This window comes from Penicillium taxi (assembly GCF_028828555.1).
Source record: "Penicillium taxi strain IBT 34144 chromosome Unknown utg000005l_segment0_segment0, whole genome shotgun sequence".
Taxonomy (NCBI): Eukaryota; Fungi; Ascomycota; class Eurotiomycetes; order Eurotiales; family Aspergillaceae; genus Penicillium; species Penicillium taxi.
Genome location: NW_026643207.1, coordinates 602,371 through 619,324, shown reverse-complemented (window position 1 = coordinate 619,324; position 16,954 = coordinate 602,371). Strand labels below are relative to the sequence as shown.

Sequence of the window (16,954 nt, the reverse complement as noted above, 5' to 3'; positions counted from 1 at the left end):
TATGCTACGCATAAGGGGCATTCAGCGAATCAAATGAGTCAAATAAATGCCTGGGCAGATGAAAATCTCCTTTTGGCTTTGGTATGGATGATCATGCCACCAAATCCACATCCAAAATTTTGCTTCAAGCAGATGGGCTGATCTCAGGGCTATATTTCGTACTATCCCATCTAATTAACTCTAATTTTCTGGATCCTGCTCCAACCTCGGAATAGTTTTTTTATTGAGTGAATAGATATGTCGTTGAAATAGCAATTCACTAAAATAATTATCCGATATCCGAAGGCGCGCACAGCCATCGGGGCTTATGCCTCTTCGAGATTGGCTTCTGCAAGGGAACTAAGAATGCATAATCTATGCACTAGCACGAGTATGTTTAAATTATCTTTGGCTATTATTTCGTTCGAGCGTTGCATGTTAGTGTGCTTCTGGGGGCTAGTTGGCCATTTGTGAATCATGTGTGCCTTTTGACATATATACCGAGGTCCCAAGCTAGCTCACCTGTGGAGGCACCTGGACATGATCTTGTGGATAATTTCTGTTGAAATTCATAAAATAAACCATATAGAATTTCCAACTTTGGCAAGTCCCAGGTAGTACTAGAGGGTCCACTGATATATTTGTGATATTCATCGACTTCAGGAATATCACATGATTTTCATCAATTAGGTTGAAAACCCCGTCCTGATCAGAAAGGACCCGAGTATTGCTTTTCAGCTTCCAAAATTCGGGCTTTGTAGTGCAAAAGTTTTTGAGATGGCCGGTTGATTCCTGACCCAGAAAGAACCTTGGAAGTCTGATGCTTTGAAGAGCTACACATTTTTGATTATAGATGTGCTTAGTAGTGACCCTGTCTATGATGACTTATTCATTTCATATGTCGCCTGAGTATATTCAAAAACGTCCAATACCCCGAGCCAACTACCTATAATGTCTAGTTAAACTTTTCCAGAGTCTTGGTATGCTTCCAAGGTTTGTAGTGTTGTAAGGTTACTTATCGGCCCCGGCCGTTCCACATGGGTTCAATACCTTATTTGCACGAAAACTATAATTTGGGTTTGTATTGACACTATCGAGTATTCATTTCCTACAATTCTGAGGCAAAGATCTAGATAGCTTGTTCATGTTGGAATTCAGGCGAGCCTTTAGTATTTACAATGTCCAATGATAACTTGGAAGGCCTCAATGGATCTAAGTTGATTGACAATCAAACCTTAATGACGGGTAAAGCTTTCTCTATTGGTGTACAAGTACAAGTACCCTAAAGATCCCGATATAAGACGTAAAGAACCAGATGACTATTGAATGCTATTAATACTTCTAGTCGACTCCTGGAGCTATTATGGTTCCAAGGATCCAAAATGGAATCAAGTGGGTCCCGAGGTCCCTGAGATCGCATATGCGTGGCTCCTCTGTTCTGCACGGACGACCAGTTTACAACCTACTGCCCTTAGTTGCACATGATCTACCTCAATGAATCTAGAAGTTAATTAAAGTATTAAAGTAAATCTTCGTTTACTGAATTAGGCTAATTTCTACGTAATAATAGGTATTTCAGGACATCAATGGATGTAGATATCAATGTGATAAACCCTCCCCAGCCTTTGCAGTATCTAGCGTCTCGTGGTACTATATACTGTGTACTGTAGAGACAGAATCTGAATACTGCATGGGACAGGGAATAGGTTGGTTGTACAGCGCCCACAGCGCTTGTGGCACTGTGTATTGTCTAGCTAATATAGAGTCATGACTCGAAATATGTATTAGAGGGGCCAAAGGACGGGAATGTTTGTGGCAAATGGCTTGACCGCAATTTCCAAAAAGTTATCGCCACCAACCCCCTCAACCCCTCCAAAAAGTAAAATAAGATCAAACTAGGCGGTATGCAAGCTGCACTCCGTGTCGGTAGGGAATAAATTCCCGGAACGCCATAGTTGACGTGGAGTCAAGATACAAATTGGTTACTTATCGAACAAATAGACCTTTCTCGTACACGTGGCTGTGGATGGAACCAGCCTGGATTGAAATGTATTTTACGAACGTACTTTACCTAGGTAGTCTGGACTTGGGAGATGCGCAGGCTGAAGGATGGGGCTATTTGTGATTTATCACAACTAACTGCGCATGATCCTTTATAACTAAATGGGGCTTTTGCTCTAGTAAGCCGGAGGACGGGGGAATGCTTCAGATGAGATGATTTGTCAATTCCATAGGTACCTAATCAGGGAAGCCCCCAACCACCTGAGCAAGCAATAGTGAAGAGCCATGATTGATAATTACGGGAAATTGATTGGCAGTGTAACAAATCAGCTTAGGAGATTGTGAATTGGTCGAGGTGCAAAGCGCAAGTTTGGGGGTTGGGCATGAAAAAGGGTAATTTGGTGCAATTTGGGCCCTAAAGAGTAAATAGGCGCTAGACTCGGCTCGACCCTGGAACCTAGTATTATAGCAGAAAGAATTTGAATTGACTACTAGTCCAGATCTGATCTCTAACCCCCCTAGATAGGAAAGGAAGATGAGGAATCTCGGAGAAGATCTCATATCCGGTGTTCGTGCAGAATCTCCGATACTCGTCATTTGAAGTGGATCTTTATGACCGTATCATCTTCACCGCTTCTCTCATATCTTAGTATCAAAAAGACGGGAAAGAAAGAAGGTCGCCTTTGGCTTTTTAATTTGGCCGGTTAATCCATGGCTCAGTTTTGCCGTAAACAAAGCGAACCTTGGTTAGTAGCAAGTAGTAAACCCGAACTAGTTTGGCGCGAACCATGAGGAATAAGGAATGGAGAATGGAGTATGGAGAATGGAGAATGGAGAATAGAGAACGGAGAACGGAGAACGGAGAACGGACGAAGAACCTATTTTATTTCTGCAATGAAATGGTGCAATATTGTGGAGACTTAGGGGAGAAAAAAGAGGAATAAAAAGTAGTGAAAAAGAAGAAAAATAAAATAAATAGAATAAATAGAAAAGAAGCGAATCCACCGAATACTAGGGCTTCGATCCAGGTACACACGCTTGCCCCGTTCGGTGGCTAATTTATCTTAGAGGGAGATCCGCTGTCACATCCTTCCTGCACCATCCAGTGAGCCCCCACTTGGTCAACTTGATACTTATGGTCTGCAACTGCCACGCTGAACAGCGCATTCTCCCCCCTTGCAGACTGACGGGATATGAACCAAGATAATATGCCCAGGTGGTGAATTTCCCAATCATCGATAGTAGGGGAAATAACGGGAATTAATTTGCGACAGGGGAGGTTCGAGACGTTAACTTATACACAACTATACCAGTGCTTCCCCGGGACAGCTTCTTTTGGTGGTACAGGCAGAGCCTCTCCAATCATACCCTTATTTCTAAACATCGAGTAACTCTGGATGATCATATGCTGTGGTTGTCAATCTGGTAGAAGTAGGTAATTTACTCTATTACTATTCCCGTTCGGGTATTAGTCCTACTAGTAAGTTCAAAGCTTCACCAACCTTAGAAAGTAGAGCAGAAAATAAGAAATAAAAAATTGGTACGAAGTATGGAATGATCAGAATCTATGAATAATATGGGATGACAAAATGGAAAAAAAAAAAAAAAAAAAAGCAAAACAAGGGCTTTAATAAGCCAATCCTAATTAGGGTTACAAAAGTGTCTCCCCGCTCTGACTGGAACTCGCCCTTCCCAGCCTTTCCTCCTCTTCTCTCTCTCTTCCTCATCTCCTTCCACACATCCCCTCCACTCTCCGTGTACAACAGCTTTGTATTGTTCCTTTGGGATAGTGTTGGGTGATTGTGTTTGTGGACTTAACACTCGTTTGTCCCTTTTATTGTGGTTGTCTGTAGGTGTACCCTATCTCCAATCCAACTCCCCTGCTAATCTCCGCATTTTCAGGTACACTTTACCATTGATTTTTCCTCTTCTGCGTCCACCATCATCTCGTAGATGAATCTATAGCCTCATCTTGGACTCCATATCCCGATCATACTTGTACATCCCTTCGAGCGTTCGTGGTTGTGAGTAGGAATCCTTTTTACGAGCGCAGATCACCGACCACCCCTCAACCCCTCCGACTTTCCCCTTACTGTTCGAATACCACCAACCCACACCACAAAACATTTCAGCCCTTCGATCTTAAGGTCAACCTCATTTTGTGGCTTGTCCTAGATATCTAGGACTGATCAACGTGCCAATTTTTTTTTTTCTTAAAAAAAAAAGAGGCTCCACTCAGACGTATGTGCTGATCAACACTTCAACTGTAGTTGAACACCTTCCCCTATCCACTATGGCTTTCAAGAATGGGCTTAGTGAGCGGCTTGATGAGCTACGATTTCCGTCTCCTCGATCTCCACAGTCGTCAGAAACAACCTTCCCAGGCTATAGTTCCCTATCTCCCCTATCGCCGGGCCATTCAACCTTCGTACCCTTTTCAGGGCAAGGAGACCGAGATATTCGTTCCAATTTGCAACGTCGATTTACAACTGATGCAAGCAAGTTGACTACCTCATGGAATTATTTAAGTAATAATTCTACCCAAGATCCCCTGGATCTACTATCTTCGGTGTGTATTCTTCCAATTAGTCTTCTGTCTTTTCGCGTTTTGCTGCCCATTTTGATATTGTCCTCGAATTGCTCCTGAGAAGCCATGACCAAAGCTTAAAACTCATCATTCACCGCTTCTTATCACATTTACTACCGTCTACTCGTCCCCTCTCTTTGTCATGTTATATGACATCATTTGCGAATAGCGTCACTACTTTCACTCTTGATCATGTCTTTAGACGGATGAGCGTCTACATTATTTTCATTCCCATTTCCATTGTGTTTACTTCGAAGTGGTCTCCTTATTTTTCAGGCCCGAGGTGTTTCCCTTCATCCATTTAAACCACTTCTCCCACTCTCCCTCCCACTTCTCTTCTTCAACCTCTTTTCCCCACCAATTTCTACATCTTTGATCCCACGATCATCATCTCGATTCTGTTTGTGGATGTCTCCATGTCGTCGTCTCTTGTTACATTTCTTCCTAATGCTTCAATTTTTTTCATCTGAACGCATTTTCCATTTCCCAATTCCCGTCACTTGGTTTTTTCATCGATTCCTCTCCATCGTCTCATCCATTCTTCACAATTTCCCTCCATTCTTATCATTGCTTTATCTATTATTATTTACTACGATTTGCCTGTTCAGCTTGACAAAGTTCTATTTTCTCTAACCAATCTCTAGTTCGAGCAAAAGCGATTACATATCCAGTTTATGCGAGAGCAAAAACTCAGGTTTGAGCAAGACATGAAACTTCTCGATATGGAGCACGAGAAGGAAAACCAAGAGATGGAGCAGCTTGCACGGGACTTAGCTCAGGTCAGTTTCCCGGGGCCGACTGTGCCTAGCACGCCTCCTCAGCAGCAGCGGGAGTCGGCTGTAACCAGTGCGGTTCGACCAGGCAGGTTCTCAGTGACTTCGTCTCCCGGTACCTTCGACGCGTTCTCGCGTCCCTCGTCGCATACTTCTCGTGCCTCAATCCACTCAATTGACCGCTTCAATGGCAATTCTTTACCTGGATCAATCCCTGGAACACGCCGCAACTCCGACGAGGATGCTTTCACTCTCGGGTCTCCATCGTCATTCCGACATGGATCGTAAGTTTTCCCATAAGCTTCGCTCCGCGATTGCATTGCATTGTTTTTCTCTTTTTTCCTCTTTTCTCTCTTCTCTCTCTGTCATGATTGTTTCTGACATAATGCCTAGCCACCGAAACTCGTTGCCTTTGAGCAACCCTCCTAACGTCTTCGGTGGCGGACCATTCATGTCCTCGTCTTCCATGAACCGTCTGACTGGATATGAGCGAGCTGCCACACCAGACATCACCAGTATCCTCGGTATTACAGATGATGATCGGTTCCCTACTCTCATCCGAGATGGCACAAATATGGTGAGTCGCAGATGCATTCCCATACTGGCAGTGGGGTTGTGCTGGCCTTGAGTACGCGGCGGCGAGAAGATGATTTTAACGATTGTTTCAGTTATCGGCCAACCCAGATGCCCACGATATCGTGAACTCACACGCACAGGGCTCCTCGGGATTCTTTCACAGCAGAACCCGTTCATCGCATCATAGCATGCCTAAGAATCTGCACGGTCGACAAAACTCAAGCGTTGAGCACGGATTTCAGCACCACCATGCGCGCCACTCGTTGGAGGGCAACGTTTTCAACGATCGTTCGAGTGACATTGCCCGACCCCTTGTGCAGCCCTCATTTTCTACTAACGATTTGCCCACCGTTAAAGGTGCACTTGATTCGGTTATCTCGCCGCCGCGTACTCAAGGCCCGCACAACCACTCTGTCAGTATGGGACGCATTCACGCGCAGCCTGTGACCAACCGCGCTATGGAAAATGGTGATAACCGTGACGGGCTTGGGTTTGGTCCCAGCACGTCTGGAAGCTCTGAAAGCTCTGGGCGGTCAACTCTCCAGGCCAGCGCTGCTCCTTTTGGACCTACCAATCCCGTCCAATACGGCTACCGCAGCGGTCCTCCACAGTACGGCTACCAAGCGGCTAATCTTCAGTCCGGCCCTCACATGCCATCCAGCGGCCATGGTGCTTGGCCGCCATTCCGGTTCCCGGACAACCGCACCCGTCAGAACGACACGGAGTTGAGTAACTCCCCGTTCTCAGATAACCACGAGAGTGACATGGTTCTTTCCAACCGGTTCTCAGATAACCGCGCCAGTCAGAACGAAAGTGAACTGATGCACACCAATCGGTTCTCAGATAACCGCGCTCGTCAGACTGAGAATGAGTTGATGCACACCAGCCGCTTCTCGTTGCATCCACTCTCCCACTACGAAGGACATATTTTGGCCATGTGCAAGGACCAACATGGTTGCCGTTACCTTCAACGAAAGTTGGAGGAGGGCAACCCTGATCACCTACAGTTGATTTTCAATGAAGTCAAAATGCACATGATTGAGCTGATGACCGATCCGTTCGGTAACTACCTCGTCCAGAAACTCCTTGAGTTCTGCAATGACGAGCAGCGCACTGCTTTGGTCCACAGTTCCGCTCCTGAGCTGGTTCACATCGCTGTGAACCAGCATGGTACTCGTGCCCTGCAAAAGATGATCGAGTACATTACCACTGATGAGCAGACTGAGACTGTGGTCCGAGCTCTTGAAGAACATGTTGTCCTGCTTGTGCAAGACCTCAACGGTAATCACGTTATTCAGAAGTGTTTGAACAGACTTCATGGATCCGAAGCCGAGTTTATTTATGAGGCTGTCGGAGGCCACTGTCTCACTGTCGGCAGTCACCGTCACGGATGCTGCGTTTTGCAGCGCTGCATTGATCATGCGACTGGTGATCAAAAAGCTCGCCTTATTGGCCAAATTACTGCGAAGGCGTATCAGTTGGTTCAGGATCCGTATGGAAATTACGTTGTCCAATACATCCTCGAACTGGGTGAGCCTGGATTCACCCACGCCCTTTGCCGGATGCTCATCGGACACGTCACCACATTGTCTAAACAGAAATTTAGCTCTAACGTTATGGAAAAGTGTTTGCGTACTTGTGATAAATTTATCCGTCGCGAAATGGTTCAAGAGCTCATGCGAGAGAACAGCATGAACACTTTACTCCATGATGCGTATGCCAACTATGTGATCCAGACTGCAGTCGATTCCTGCGACTACGATATGCGTGAGACTTTGGTGTACGAGATTCGCCCGCTGCTCCATACGATTCGCCACACTCCTCATGGGCGCCGTCTTGCTTCTAAGCTCGCAGCATTTGACCTTGCTAGTGAGGATCGTGAGGCACAGCGTCGTCCTCGAATTACTTCGAACGCATCACAGGCTAGTCGTCCTCGTGTCGGCTCCGATTTCTCCCAGGGCGGTCGTCCTCGTATTGGCTCGAATGCGTCCCTGACCGGACGTCCCCGCAACGGCTCTAACCATTCACAACCTGGAACCTCGCGAATCTTTTCCAATGGCCAGGTTACACCGAATGAGGCGAACAACGTGGCTTCACGCACTCCCGTGCCCCTGATCCAGGGGCCCCCTACTCCGGCGATCAGTGCGTCGAATGGCAGCCCTATTGCTGCCTCTCCCACCGACAATAAGCCATCGGGTGCCGACCCCCTAATTCTTTAAGACCTCGGCTCTTATTTGTATCAGTATCTCAAATGACGACATGAATATCTGATGATTCAACGTATCTCTTTTTTAACATCACGATGCCGCCTGCAAATCCCAATCTGGTTTTTTCAGATAGTTACATTTTTTTCATCCTTCGACAGTGATCATGATGATTTCTTCGGTCATTTCATCACGTTGCAGTCACCCTGCACCTGATTTTTTGCCCATGATTGTCCCAGTTATTCTCTTTTTTTTTTTGTTTTGCTTCTACCTCTCTACTCAGTCCAGTGAGTGTTTTGTCTTCTTTTTGCCTCTTTACCGCGCCGATGTGCTTCCTCTTCTGTGTCCCTTAGAGGGGCCAGTCGATACTTTCCGGCGTAACGTATTGGGCCGCATCAAAACAACACTAGACTGAAGGTGATCAGAACCAATTATTAGTAAATTTTATTATGACCAAATGTTTCTAAATATTTCACCTGTAATCTTGCTTGCATACCTATGCACAACGCGCATCAGTAACATTTTGATTTGTTTTCTCTAGGTACCTTGAAACTTAGCTCATTTCTAATTTTCTTATCTTATCTGAGCTAATCGTTGTCTAAAATTGATTGTACTTTTCTTTTCTTCCTTTCTGCTTTTACCTGTTTGTGATGGTGAGATCTCGACATTACAGTAAGAAGCCAACCTATGACCATGTCCATCGAAACACCTACCACCGACCTCGCGATTAGACGGAAGCAGACGTCAAGAATCATCAGATTTGTACCTTTGATATTTTGTTTGCATTGTTATCACTTCACCCCAGGCCACTTCACCCAGCGCACCGAAACCGCGCCGACATGCTTTCTCGTCTGTGCCCCTGGAGGCCAGTCGATGCTTTCCAGCATTAGGTTTCCGAGCTACGAATATGCACTCTTATCGAAGTTTTAAGAATAAAGATCATATTTCATGATCATGTTTTCCCTATGATTCTCATGTAATTTCTCCTTACTTATCCCTCAGCTGTCGTATGGATGAATTTTAGCGTATACCAAAGTGGAGATAGATAGATAAATATATATATTATTGGCTGATATCTCTGACCGCTTCTGTAATGGTTACCCACCTATAATAAATAGCTCTGATTGGTTCTTATTTTTCTATGTAAAAAAAGTACGATGAAAAGTAAGACGCGTTTGAACGCGATATTTATCTCTACTCTACTCTGCTAAGACTGCTCTGTTTTACAATGGAACATAAAGACTATCAAGGCTATCCTTTCATCAGCTCATCTGTAGCTCCTTCTTCTCCAATTATTAAATCATCTCCACCACCAATCGACCCAGGTGAGCTGAGTCTAGATGAGATGAAGCCATATAGTGAGCTGAATAAGGGGCTTGAGCCTCTTAAGATGCCTTCTTTTCATGTGAAGACCAATATACCTGATAGGATTAAGATCAATCCTCTTAACCTCTTCTCCTTATTCTTTACACCTGATATCTTCTTATTACTATCTAATAATAGTAATAAGTATGCAGCAACTCAGGTGCCGGAAAGCCTCATACACGACCATGAAAACCAACAGTGCCAGCCGAGATCCAGATCCTTATTGCTATCTTTATCTATATTGGTGCTCATATATCAAAAAAAAACACTGCTGAAGAGGAGCTTTGGTCTAAAAAAGAGAAGCCATACCATCTGCGCAAATGTTAGAAGAGCTATCATAAGATTTAATTGGTTAGACTTGGTATGAATCTATTCCTTTTTTGGGTGTAATTATGGAGACTGTATTGGCAGAAAAACCGCGCTAAGATTCATCCATACGACAGCTGGGTAGTCACGTTATCACGTGATTACCGAGGCTGCAGAGTACAGACTCGAATCGACCTTGCCAGTCGCATAGATAATCCAAACTCTTAAGCACAAGGGATTGCAGTTCAATGCAGCAGCCCATTGATATTGCTCGCTTCCTGAGCACTCAATGGCCCTGTAGGGAAATACAGTCACGACAGCTTGCGACCTTACTCCATGTAAGTTTTTCTAAAGACTGAGTCTCCCAGCTTGCTAACCTCTCTGATACTTATGATAGCCTCACATCCCTAGTCCACCCACATTTGTTGTCCATGGTGTATCAGCAACTTGCAAATCGACCGTTGTCCGTGGTGTCCTCTCCTCTCTTGGGGTCCCACACGCCGTTGTTCGCAGCACCGAGTGCGTTACAGGCCGACATCTCCTCACGAAAATATTATGGAATACCCTCGAAGCTCTGGACCAGAAAGATGAGTGGGAAAAGTTCGGCAAAGGACGATGCGAGAACGTCAGCAACCTCGTCGTGTTGCTAGATGAATGCCTTGCAGCCAGATCGCCAGAACGCCAAGGAAAGTTTGTGCTCGTGCTGGATGAAATAGATAAACAAAGAGAAGCACCACCTACCTTGCTTTCGGCACTAGCTCGCCTAGGTGAAATTGTATGAATTATGTCAAAGAGTACAGCTGCACCCAATACTGACCTCGTTCACAGATCCCGACGCTTTGCGTGGTTCTCATCCTTGGTTCTACTCCACGACCGCTGTTCCTGCAGATCGCCGCTGTTCCACATATCAGTTTCCCTCCCTATACGCGCAAGGAAGCTATCGACATCTTGCTAGCATCCCCCATCCCTGTGGTAGAGGGCATACCTACTGAAACCTCTTCGCGGATATACCCACACTTTGTGGCTACTGTGTACGAAACCTTGGTCGGACCAACAGCTGGCTCTATACCCAATTTCCGGTCAATCTGTGATCGACTATGGCCACTTTTCGTCGCTCCTGTTGTGCAGGGCGAAGCCCCTCCAAGTGGCAACACAGAATGGGATTTCACCCGGCTGCTGGTTAAGAACCGCGCGTTGTTCAGACATCAGGGCGAGTCCGCACTAGTTCACAAAATCGTGCCAGATGAACCCTCCGCGCCGAAGCCTACATTCCGAAAGCCATTAGCAGCAACTGCTGCCTCCTCCGCTCTCCCTCCCTACCCTACTTCTCCACCTTAATCCTAACATCTGCATATCTCGCATCCCACACACCCCAACGCCTCGACACAATCTTCTTCTCCAAATTCTCCTCATCTTCTCTATCAGCACGAAACAAGCGAGCACACCACCGCCGCCGTCTAAAAGTCCTCTCCCAAGCCCAAGCTGAAGAACTATCAGCAGCACGAGACAACTCATCCCCAAAGAAGAGTAAACGCACAAAAACTCGTATCACGAAATCAACCCTCTCCTCCGCATTCGCAACCTCCTCGGCAACAACATCCGCCATCGGTGGAGGTGCCGGAATCACAGGCCCCTCGACAATTCTCACTGCACGTCCCTTCCCACTAGAACGTCTGCTAGCAATCTACCACGCCATCGACCCAAACCCACCCGCAAACCCGATCCGAACAGGCGCAGTCGCTGATCAAATCTATGCTGAACTAGCCACGCTTCGTCGATTACGTCTCGTCGTTCCTGCGTCGGGTCATGTCGGGTTCGCTAGCATAGGCACTGGCAATACGAGCGCTGATGCGGGTGAGAAGTGGTGTGTTAATGTCTCCGGGGATTGGATTGGTGAGCTTGCTAAGGGGATTGGAGTTGAAGTTGGAGAGTGGCTGGCTGGTGGTCTGGATTAGGATCTATCTGGCCTCTAGCATGGCTTGAGCTTAAGAATGGAATTTTCTAGAAATATAATATACTATACCCGTTCTCTCTAATCACCTCTGCTAAGTATGAAGCTTAAGATTGGAGACATTGGTGACTTTCTGCTGTTCTACGAGACCGAGTTTAGAATTTTAACACTGAAATTGCCTCTACCGTCCTCGTAGTAGTGACAATATACTATTCAACCATACTAACTGATATTCACGTAGTTTATTTTAAGATGAGTGGGGCGTAGATCAGTGGGCCGTATCGTGTGAAAAGCTTAGTTAGACCCGCATATTGATCTTCAACCTGACTATCTACTCTATCACAAAACCAGTTTCAATTCTTTTATCTTAGTTAATTCTGACCATGAAGCATTCAAGCTAATTACCACTATCCTACCTGTGTTATAAGAGAGTGTAACCACTAGACTCACCAGTCATTCGATGGAAGGTCGTCCCGAATTTGAACGATCACGGATATTACTTGCAAAGGAAGTTGAGAAATTGATCTTCAGCCGTAGAACAGTTTTCAATGCTGCCTTCAAATATACCAAAGCCCTCACAGTGCTTTGAGATAAAGAACCTGTCCTTAACAGCAATATGGAGATCAGACAGATCAAACCTCCATAAAGATATTTGAAAGATGCATATATGCCATTCACTCGGGCACTATGGCTTGGGGAGTCCCATTAACAATTGCTCTAAAGCTTTCCGGGTGACAACTTCCCAAGGTTATCTTCTTCAACGTTCGTTATAAGCTACCTACTTAAGTAAGAACCCCCTTATTAACAACTAAGAAAAAAGGGTTTGCCTGCCCAGGTGGGCGACGATCTAGGCAACAGGAAATATTGCACGCTACGTTCCTGCGTCCACAGCAATTGGTCTGTACTACGTAGTGAACCTCAATCCTCTTGACCAGTTACACATGTGTGTCTATAGGAGATCAGTTCATCGCCAAGGAATTCAGAGACTGGGATCCAGATTCCCTGCCTGGTTTATGATTATCGATGTCAACTAGATCATGCAGAGTTTCACAACAGTCTAGCGAGCGGTGTGATATCAATATGCATGGTTTTTCTAAAGCGCGAGGACCTTGGAGGTTAACTTGTTCTTGTGCCTCGCGAGGCATACGATTACCCTTGAGAATCAGTTTCATTATCAGGAGAAATGAAGGCCCTGGAGGCTCGGACGTCATTTGTTCAGTACTAGACAGCGACAATGAGATATCTTCCTGAGCAGATATCTCTGGCACGTTTTGGGGCATTCTCATTTCATGCTTGTCCATGTTGAGGTGTCGGCTTTAAAGCTCTACTCAGGCTTGAAGACTGAAGATGAGTGGTATCAAAGACAGAATTGGGCATATTGAGGCATTTATATCTAACAAACTAGCTCAAGGGTATCGTGGGTACCTGCCTGAGGGGGGACTGTTTATCACCTACAGTGCCTGCCTGCAGTACCTAGGTACACTCCGCCTGGACATATAACAAACAAGCCATTGAACCCCCGAGGTCACATGGGTATATGCAGACCTCGGCACACCGAGGAAGTATGTCCAACTCAAGGGAACTTTACCTTGATTGAGATCACCTAGCGCCCGAGATACAATATTATGCCCTGGTGAGCATCACCTTGGAAGCCAATGATGCAGGACATATCAGAAATTCGAGTTGCCTTCCTACAGCATCGATAAAGCTGGCACTGTGATGCTCTGGAAGGGTACAACCTTGGAGTCCACTCGTCTCAATCAAACATTTGAAGGGTCCTAGCTTTCATAAAGGGGAGAACAAAAAATTAAGTATCAATAAACATCGGATATTTCACGTGCAATTTTACTCTTTACTAAGCCTAGCTATGGAACCTTGGGGGATCTAAATCACATGGGAAGCCATCCCAGACCTCAGATCTATACATACCAGCCTTGAGAAGGTCACATCATGTATCAAAGCAATGCTATATACCTCCAACCCGTCAACATTCCAAGGCCTGAAGCGAATGAAGTTAGACAGCGCGTGGTAAGCCAGTACATCTTCGTTGATCCGGCAGTCTAGACCTTCCTAGCCCATTACAAATCGGACTGATATGATCGCGTTGGAAAAGTTTTCCTTTCTGTTTGAGCCTGGTCTGAGCAACCATTGTGCCAAAGAAAAAAGCGGTGGAAGTCTACCGCCAGGGATTCTCTGGTACATATATGCATATTTCCGATATTTTGATTCGGGGCGATACATATGCAGCCATTGTCAGACTGGGCTTGTCTACCGTTGGCGAAATGTGCGACGAATTCAGCGGTGTGAATATCACATTCTACAAAGCGAGGTAGGTTTCCGCACTGATTAAAGGTCTCTGATATAAATAAGCTCTGATTCCCATGCGTGCCCCTTTTTTCTTTGTTTTGCATTCTTCTTCCTACAACTTGATACGACTCTATCTTGGTAAGTTAAAGAAGACTCTGGTAGGTTTTCAGACAGACTGATATGATATACCACCTAGGGATCTAGGTACTGGCAAAATGCCCGCTGATACCATCGTCTGCAAAAACTGTGGAGCTACCATTGATTGCCGGAAGCATATTTGTCCTCAATGCGGCAAATATTGTCGATAACAGTATGTGTTCGAAACCTTCCAGTTGATAAAATTCTCTAACGATATCGATATCATCAGCCTAGAAGATTTCAATCAAAAACCATGCATGTGATGTGAAAATCTCGATCTTGACTGATAGGGCAACAATGGCTGTCCAACTTTGAATGTTTTGAATCCATTTTTACCTTAAATCTGGTTTCATTAGTCGGTGCTGTGGCTCTAGACATGGAACTACACATCCGAGGTGCCCCTTAGGTTTTTCAAGAAGGTTTTCTCAAGAAGGTTTCTCAAGGGTGGGTTTTAAGGTCCATTGATTGATCATTTAATGCTGACCTCGGATACACAGGCTTTTCCGCTTCAGATCTTAATAGAACGTTTTCCGTTTGTGGCGTTTTGGCTGCAAAAATTAGCCAATATCAATAAAAAATTCAGTTAACAAAGAAATATGAAGATTTTGACACTATAAACCCACATATAGAAATTCTTCATTGTAGTGTGCTGGATGCATAGAGTTATGCACGTGGACAGTATACCCAGGTGTAGTTATGCACAAAGTAGCAACTAGATGGAGCGACATCGGCCAAATCAACGTCGGCTTCCATCTTCCTGTTCGAATAAGCTTCTCCAACCCTGCAACAGTCAAGTCGGTTTTATTAGTCCGATATCCGATAAGATTTGAGTCTGATATGTGGAAAGTATACGTCATGACGATCAGTATGTTTGTTAGATAAGATTATTCAACTGTATTGTGTAGCACGATAGAAGCTTAGAAAAGAGGTCATAAATTTAAAAATCAGCAATGTTGACCATCTTTCCACAGTCACACCATCCACGGTTTGCCTTTCTGTGCCTTGATTAAGCTGAAAGTTTCTACTCAATACAAGAACTGCTAGGTTGATAAGCTCGTGGTGACATCAGTGGAGACAGTTAGTGCGGGATCAGCCTAAATTTATACTTTAGATAGACGGGCTGGATCCCTGTGGAGTTCCTATTGCTGGGCTGCAATGCCAGCCAATGATTAGTGCTCAGATAGCCCCGTCCTAAGTGGTGCTAATCTATGCAGGCGGTTTTTTTCAGAGTTGTCACATCGTATTGAAGTGTAATGAGACCTTGAAACTTATGACAACTCAGTACCTCTGAAATGTTAGGGTATCCTGTTAAAGTTACTGATTCCCGATTGAATAGAGTACAAAAGCCGTTGATTGAGTAATTGAAAGAATCTAGCTTTGTCATACTATGAAACGCCCACGCCATAAATGCCTGGTCCAAACGCCAACCCCAATCCCCTATTAACAATGGCTAAAGAAATTATTGATGATTCATCACTGGTCAAAAATGGCCTTCATGTTAGCACAGGCCTCGCGGTAGAGAACATCTACACTTTCCTGGTCCCGGAAGGGGTTAGGCGACTTATCCCATGCATGCTTGGCCTTTTCAATCATCATGGAGCGCACACGCTTGCCCAGGGCCTCTAAGCGACGGACAAACAGCTGACCCTCGTTCACCAGCATGTCCCATTCGCAAATGAAAAGAAAAACATCCTTGGGTATTCCTTCAGCCAAAATACGATCGGAGGCACGCACTGGTGATGCAAAGGGAGAGTGGCGGTCGTCGATATCGGGCAGATATGATTCGTCAAACAAGGTGGTGAAGAATGACGGAAGGGTTTTATTGGGCATGAGACTCATCGCTCGGCGATGATCGCGCGATTCGAGGAAATCTAGAATCGGGTACCAGGCGAACAATGCCACAATATTGAGATTAGCAGTCTGGTCCAACAGCTGCACAGCTGATTCTGCAGGACCAAAGTGTTCTTTAATTTCTGAGTTGATGCGGTCTCGTAAACGCAGAGGCACCGTCACGACTAGATTACCACCCGCTGAGAACCCGCTCAGCGCGACCCGGCTAACATCCAGGCCTAGTTCAATGGCATTGGCCGCAAGATACAATATCGCTTCCACTCCGTCGTCGCAGGCTGTAGGGAACGGGTGCTCTGGTGCCCGCCGGTAGCTCACGCTGGCAACGACAGCGTCGACTTCCTTTACCACGGCTGCTGCCCACCGAGAATCGTCGGTCGCTCCGCCAATTGTAAACCCTCCGCCGTGGAAATTCACAGCTACCGGATAACGATGGCCAAGGCGGAGTTTCTGCTCGTAGTCGGATGGACAGTAGAAGTGGATCACAACTGAGTGACCATGGGAATCGGTCAGGACGGTGCGCTTAAACCGAGGCCGGGGAACTCGAGGAGGTGTAATGTCATGCAGGAACATTCCTATCTTCATTAAGAAGCGCCATACCACAGCCTGGAACAAGAGCCAACCGCGAGATGGCAAAACGCGAGAGGAAGGCATAATTTGGAGAAAACTTGATAAAGTTTGGCGAGAGAGAATACCGGGGAGGCCGGCCTGACAAATAAGGGCCCCCACACGAGTCTAAGAGGAAATAAGGAAGTTAGGCTTGGAAATGTAATCAGAGGGCCGAAAATAGGGGAGTAAAATGAGAATAGGCCCTAAAGAAGAGATATGAAGGAAACGGGAAAGCGGGAGATTCGGCAAGTTTAAGAGGTGATAACATCATCCCATGCGGAAAAGAAATAATACGGTAACGAGAATACAA

General features: G+C 45.6%; 4 protein-coding genes across 4 annotated transcripts; 2 read left to right on the top strand and 2 right to left on the bottom strand.

Annotated features, from left to right (window-relative positions):
- Window positions 1–4,273: 4,273 nt before the first annotated feature.
- Window positions 4,274–8,135, top strand: N7495_007607 (uncharacterized protein; the record flags this gene model as incomplete). Its single annotated transcript, XM_057210258.1, has 4 exons — window positions 4,274–4,549; window positions 5,212–5,624; window positions 5,734–5,947; window positions 6,009–8,135. 4 exons carry the CDS (start codon window positions 4,274–4,276, stop codon window positions 8,133–8,135), a joined length of 3,030 nt encoding a protein of 1,009 aa, XP_057059801.1.
- Window positions 8,136–10,039: 1,904 nt separating this feature from the next.
- Window positions 10,040–11,746, top strand: N7495_007606 (origin of replication complex subunit 5 family protein; the record flags this gene model as incomplete). Its single annotated transcript, XM_057210257.1, has 4 exons — window positions 10,040–10,129; window positions 10,189–10,566; window positions 10,620–11,005; window positions 11,077–11,746. 4 exons carry the CDS (start codon window positions 10,040–10,042, stop codon window positions 11,744–11,746), a joined length of 1,524 nt encoding a protein of 507 aa, XP_057059800.1.
- Window positions 11,747–12,701: 955 nt separating this feature from the next.
- N7495_007605 (uncharacterized protein) lies at window positions 12,702–13,043 on the bottom strand (the record flags this gene model as incomplete). Its single annotated transcript, XM_057210256.1, has 1 exon — window positions 12,702–13,043. The coding sequence occupies one exon, from the start codon at window positions 13,041–13,043 to the stop codon at window positions 12,702–12,704; it is 342 nt and encodes a 113-aa protein (XP_057059799.1).
- Window positions 13,044–15,660: 2,617 nt separating this feature from the next.
- On the bottom strand, window positions 15,661–16,689 carry N7495_007604 (alpha/beta hydrolase; the record flags this gene model as incomplete). The annotated part of the gene is made up of 1 exon (XM_057210255.1): window positions 15,661–16,689. The coding sequence occupies one exon, from the start codon at window positions 16,687–16,689 to the stop codon at window positions 15,661–15,663; it is 1,029 nt and encodes a 342-aa protein (XP_057059798.1).
- Between the last annotated feature and the right edge of the window lie 265 nt (window positions 16,690–16,954).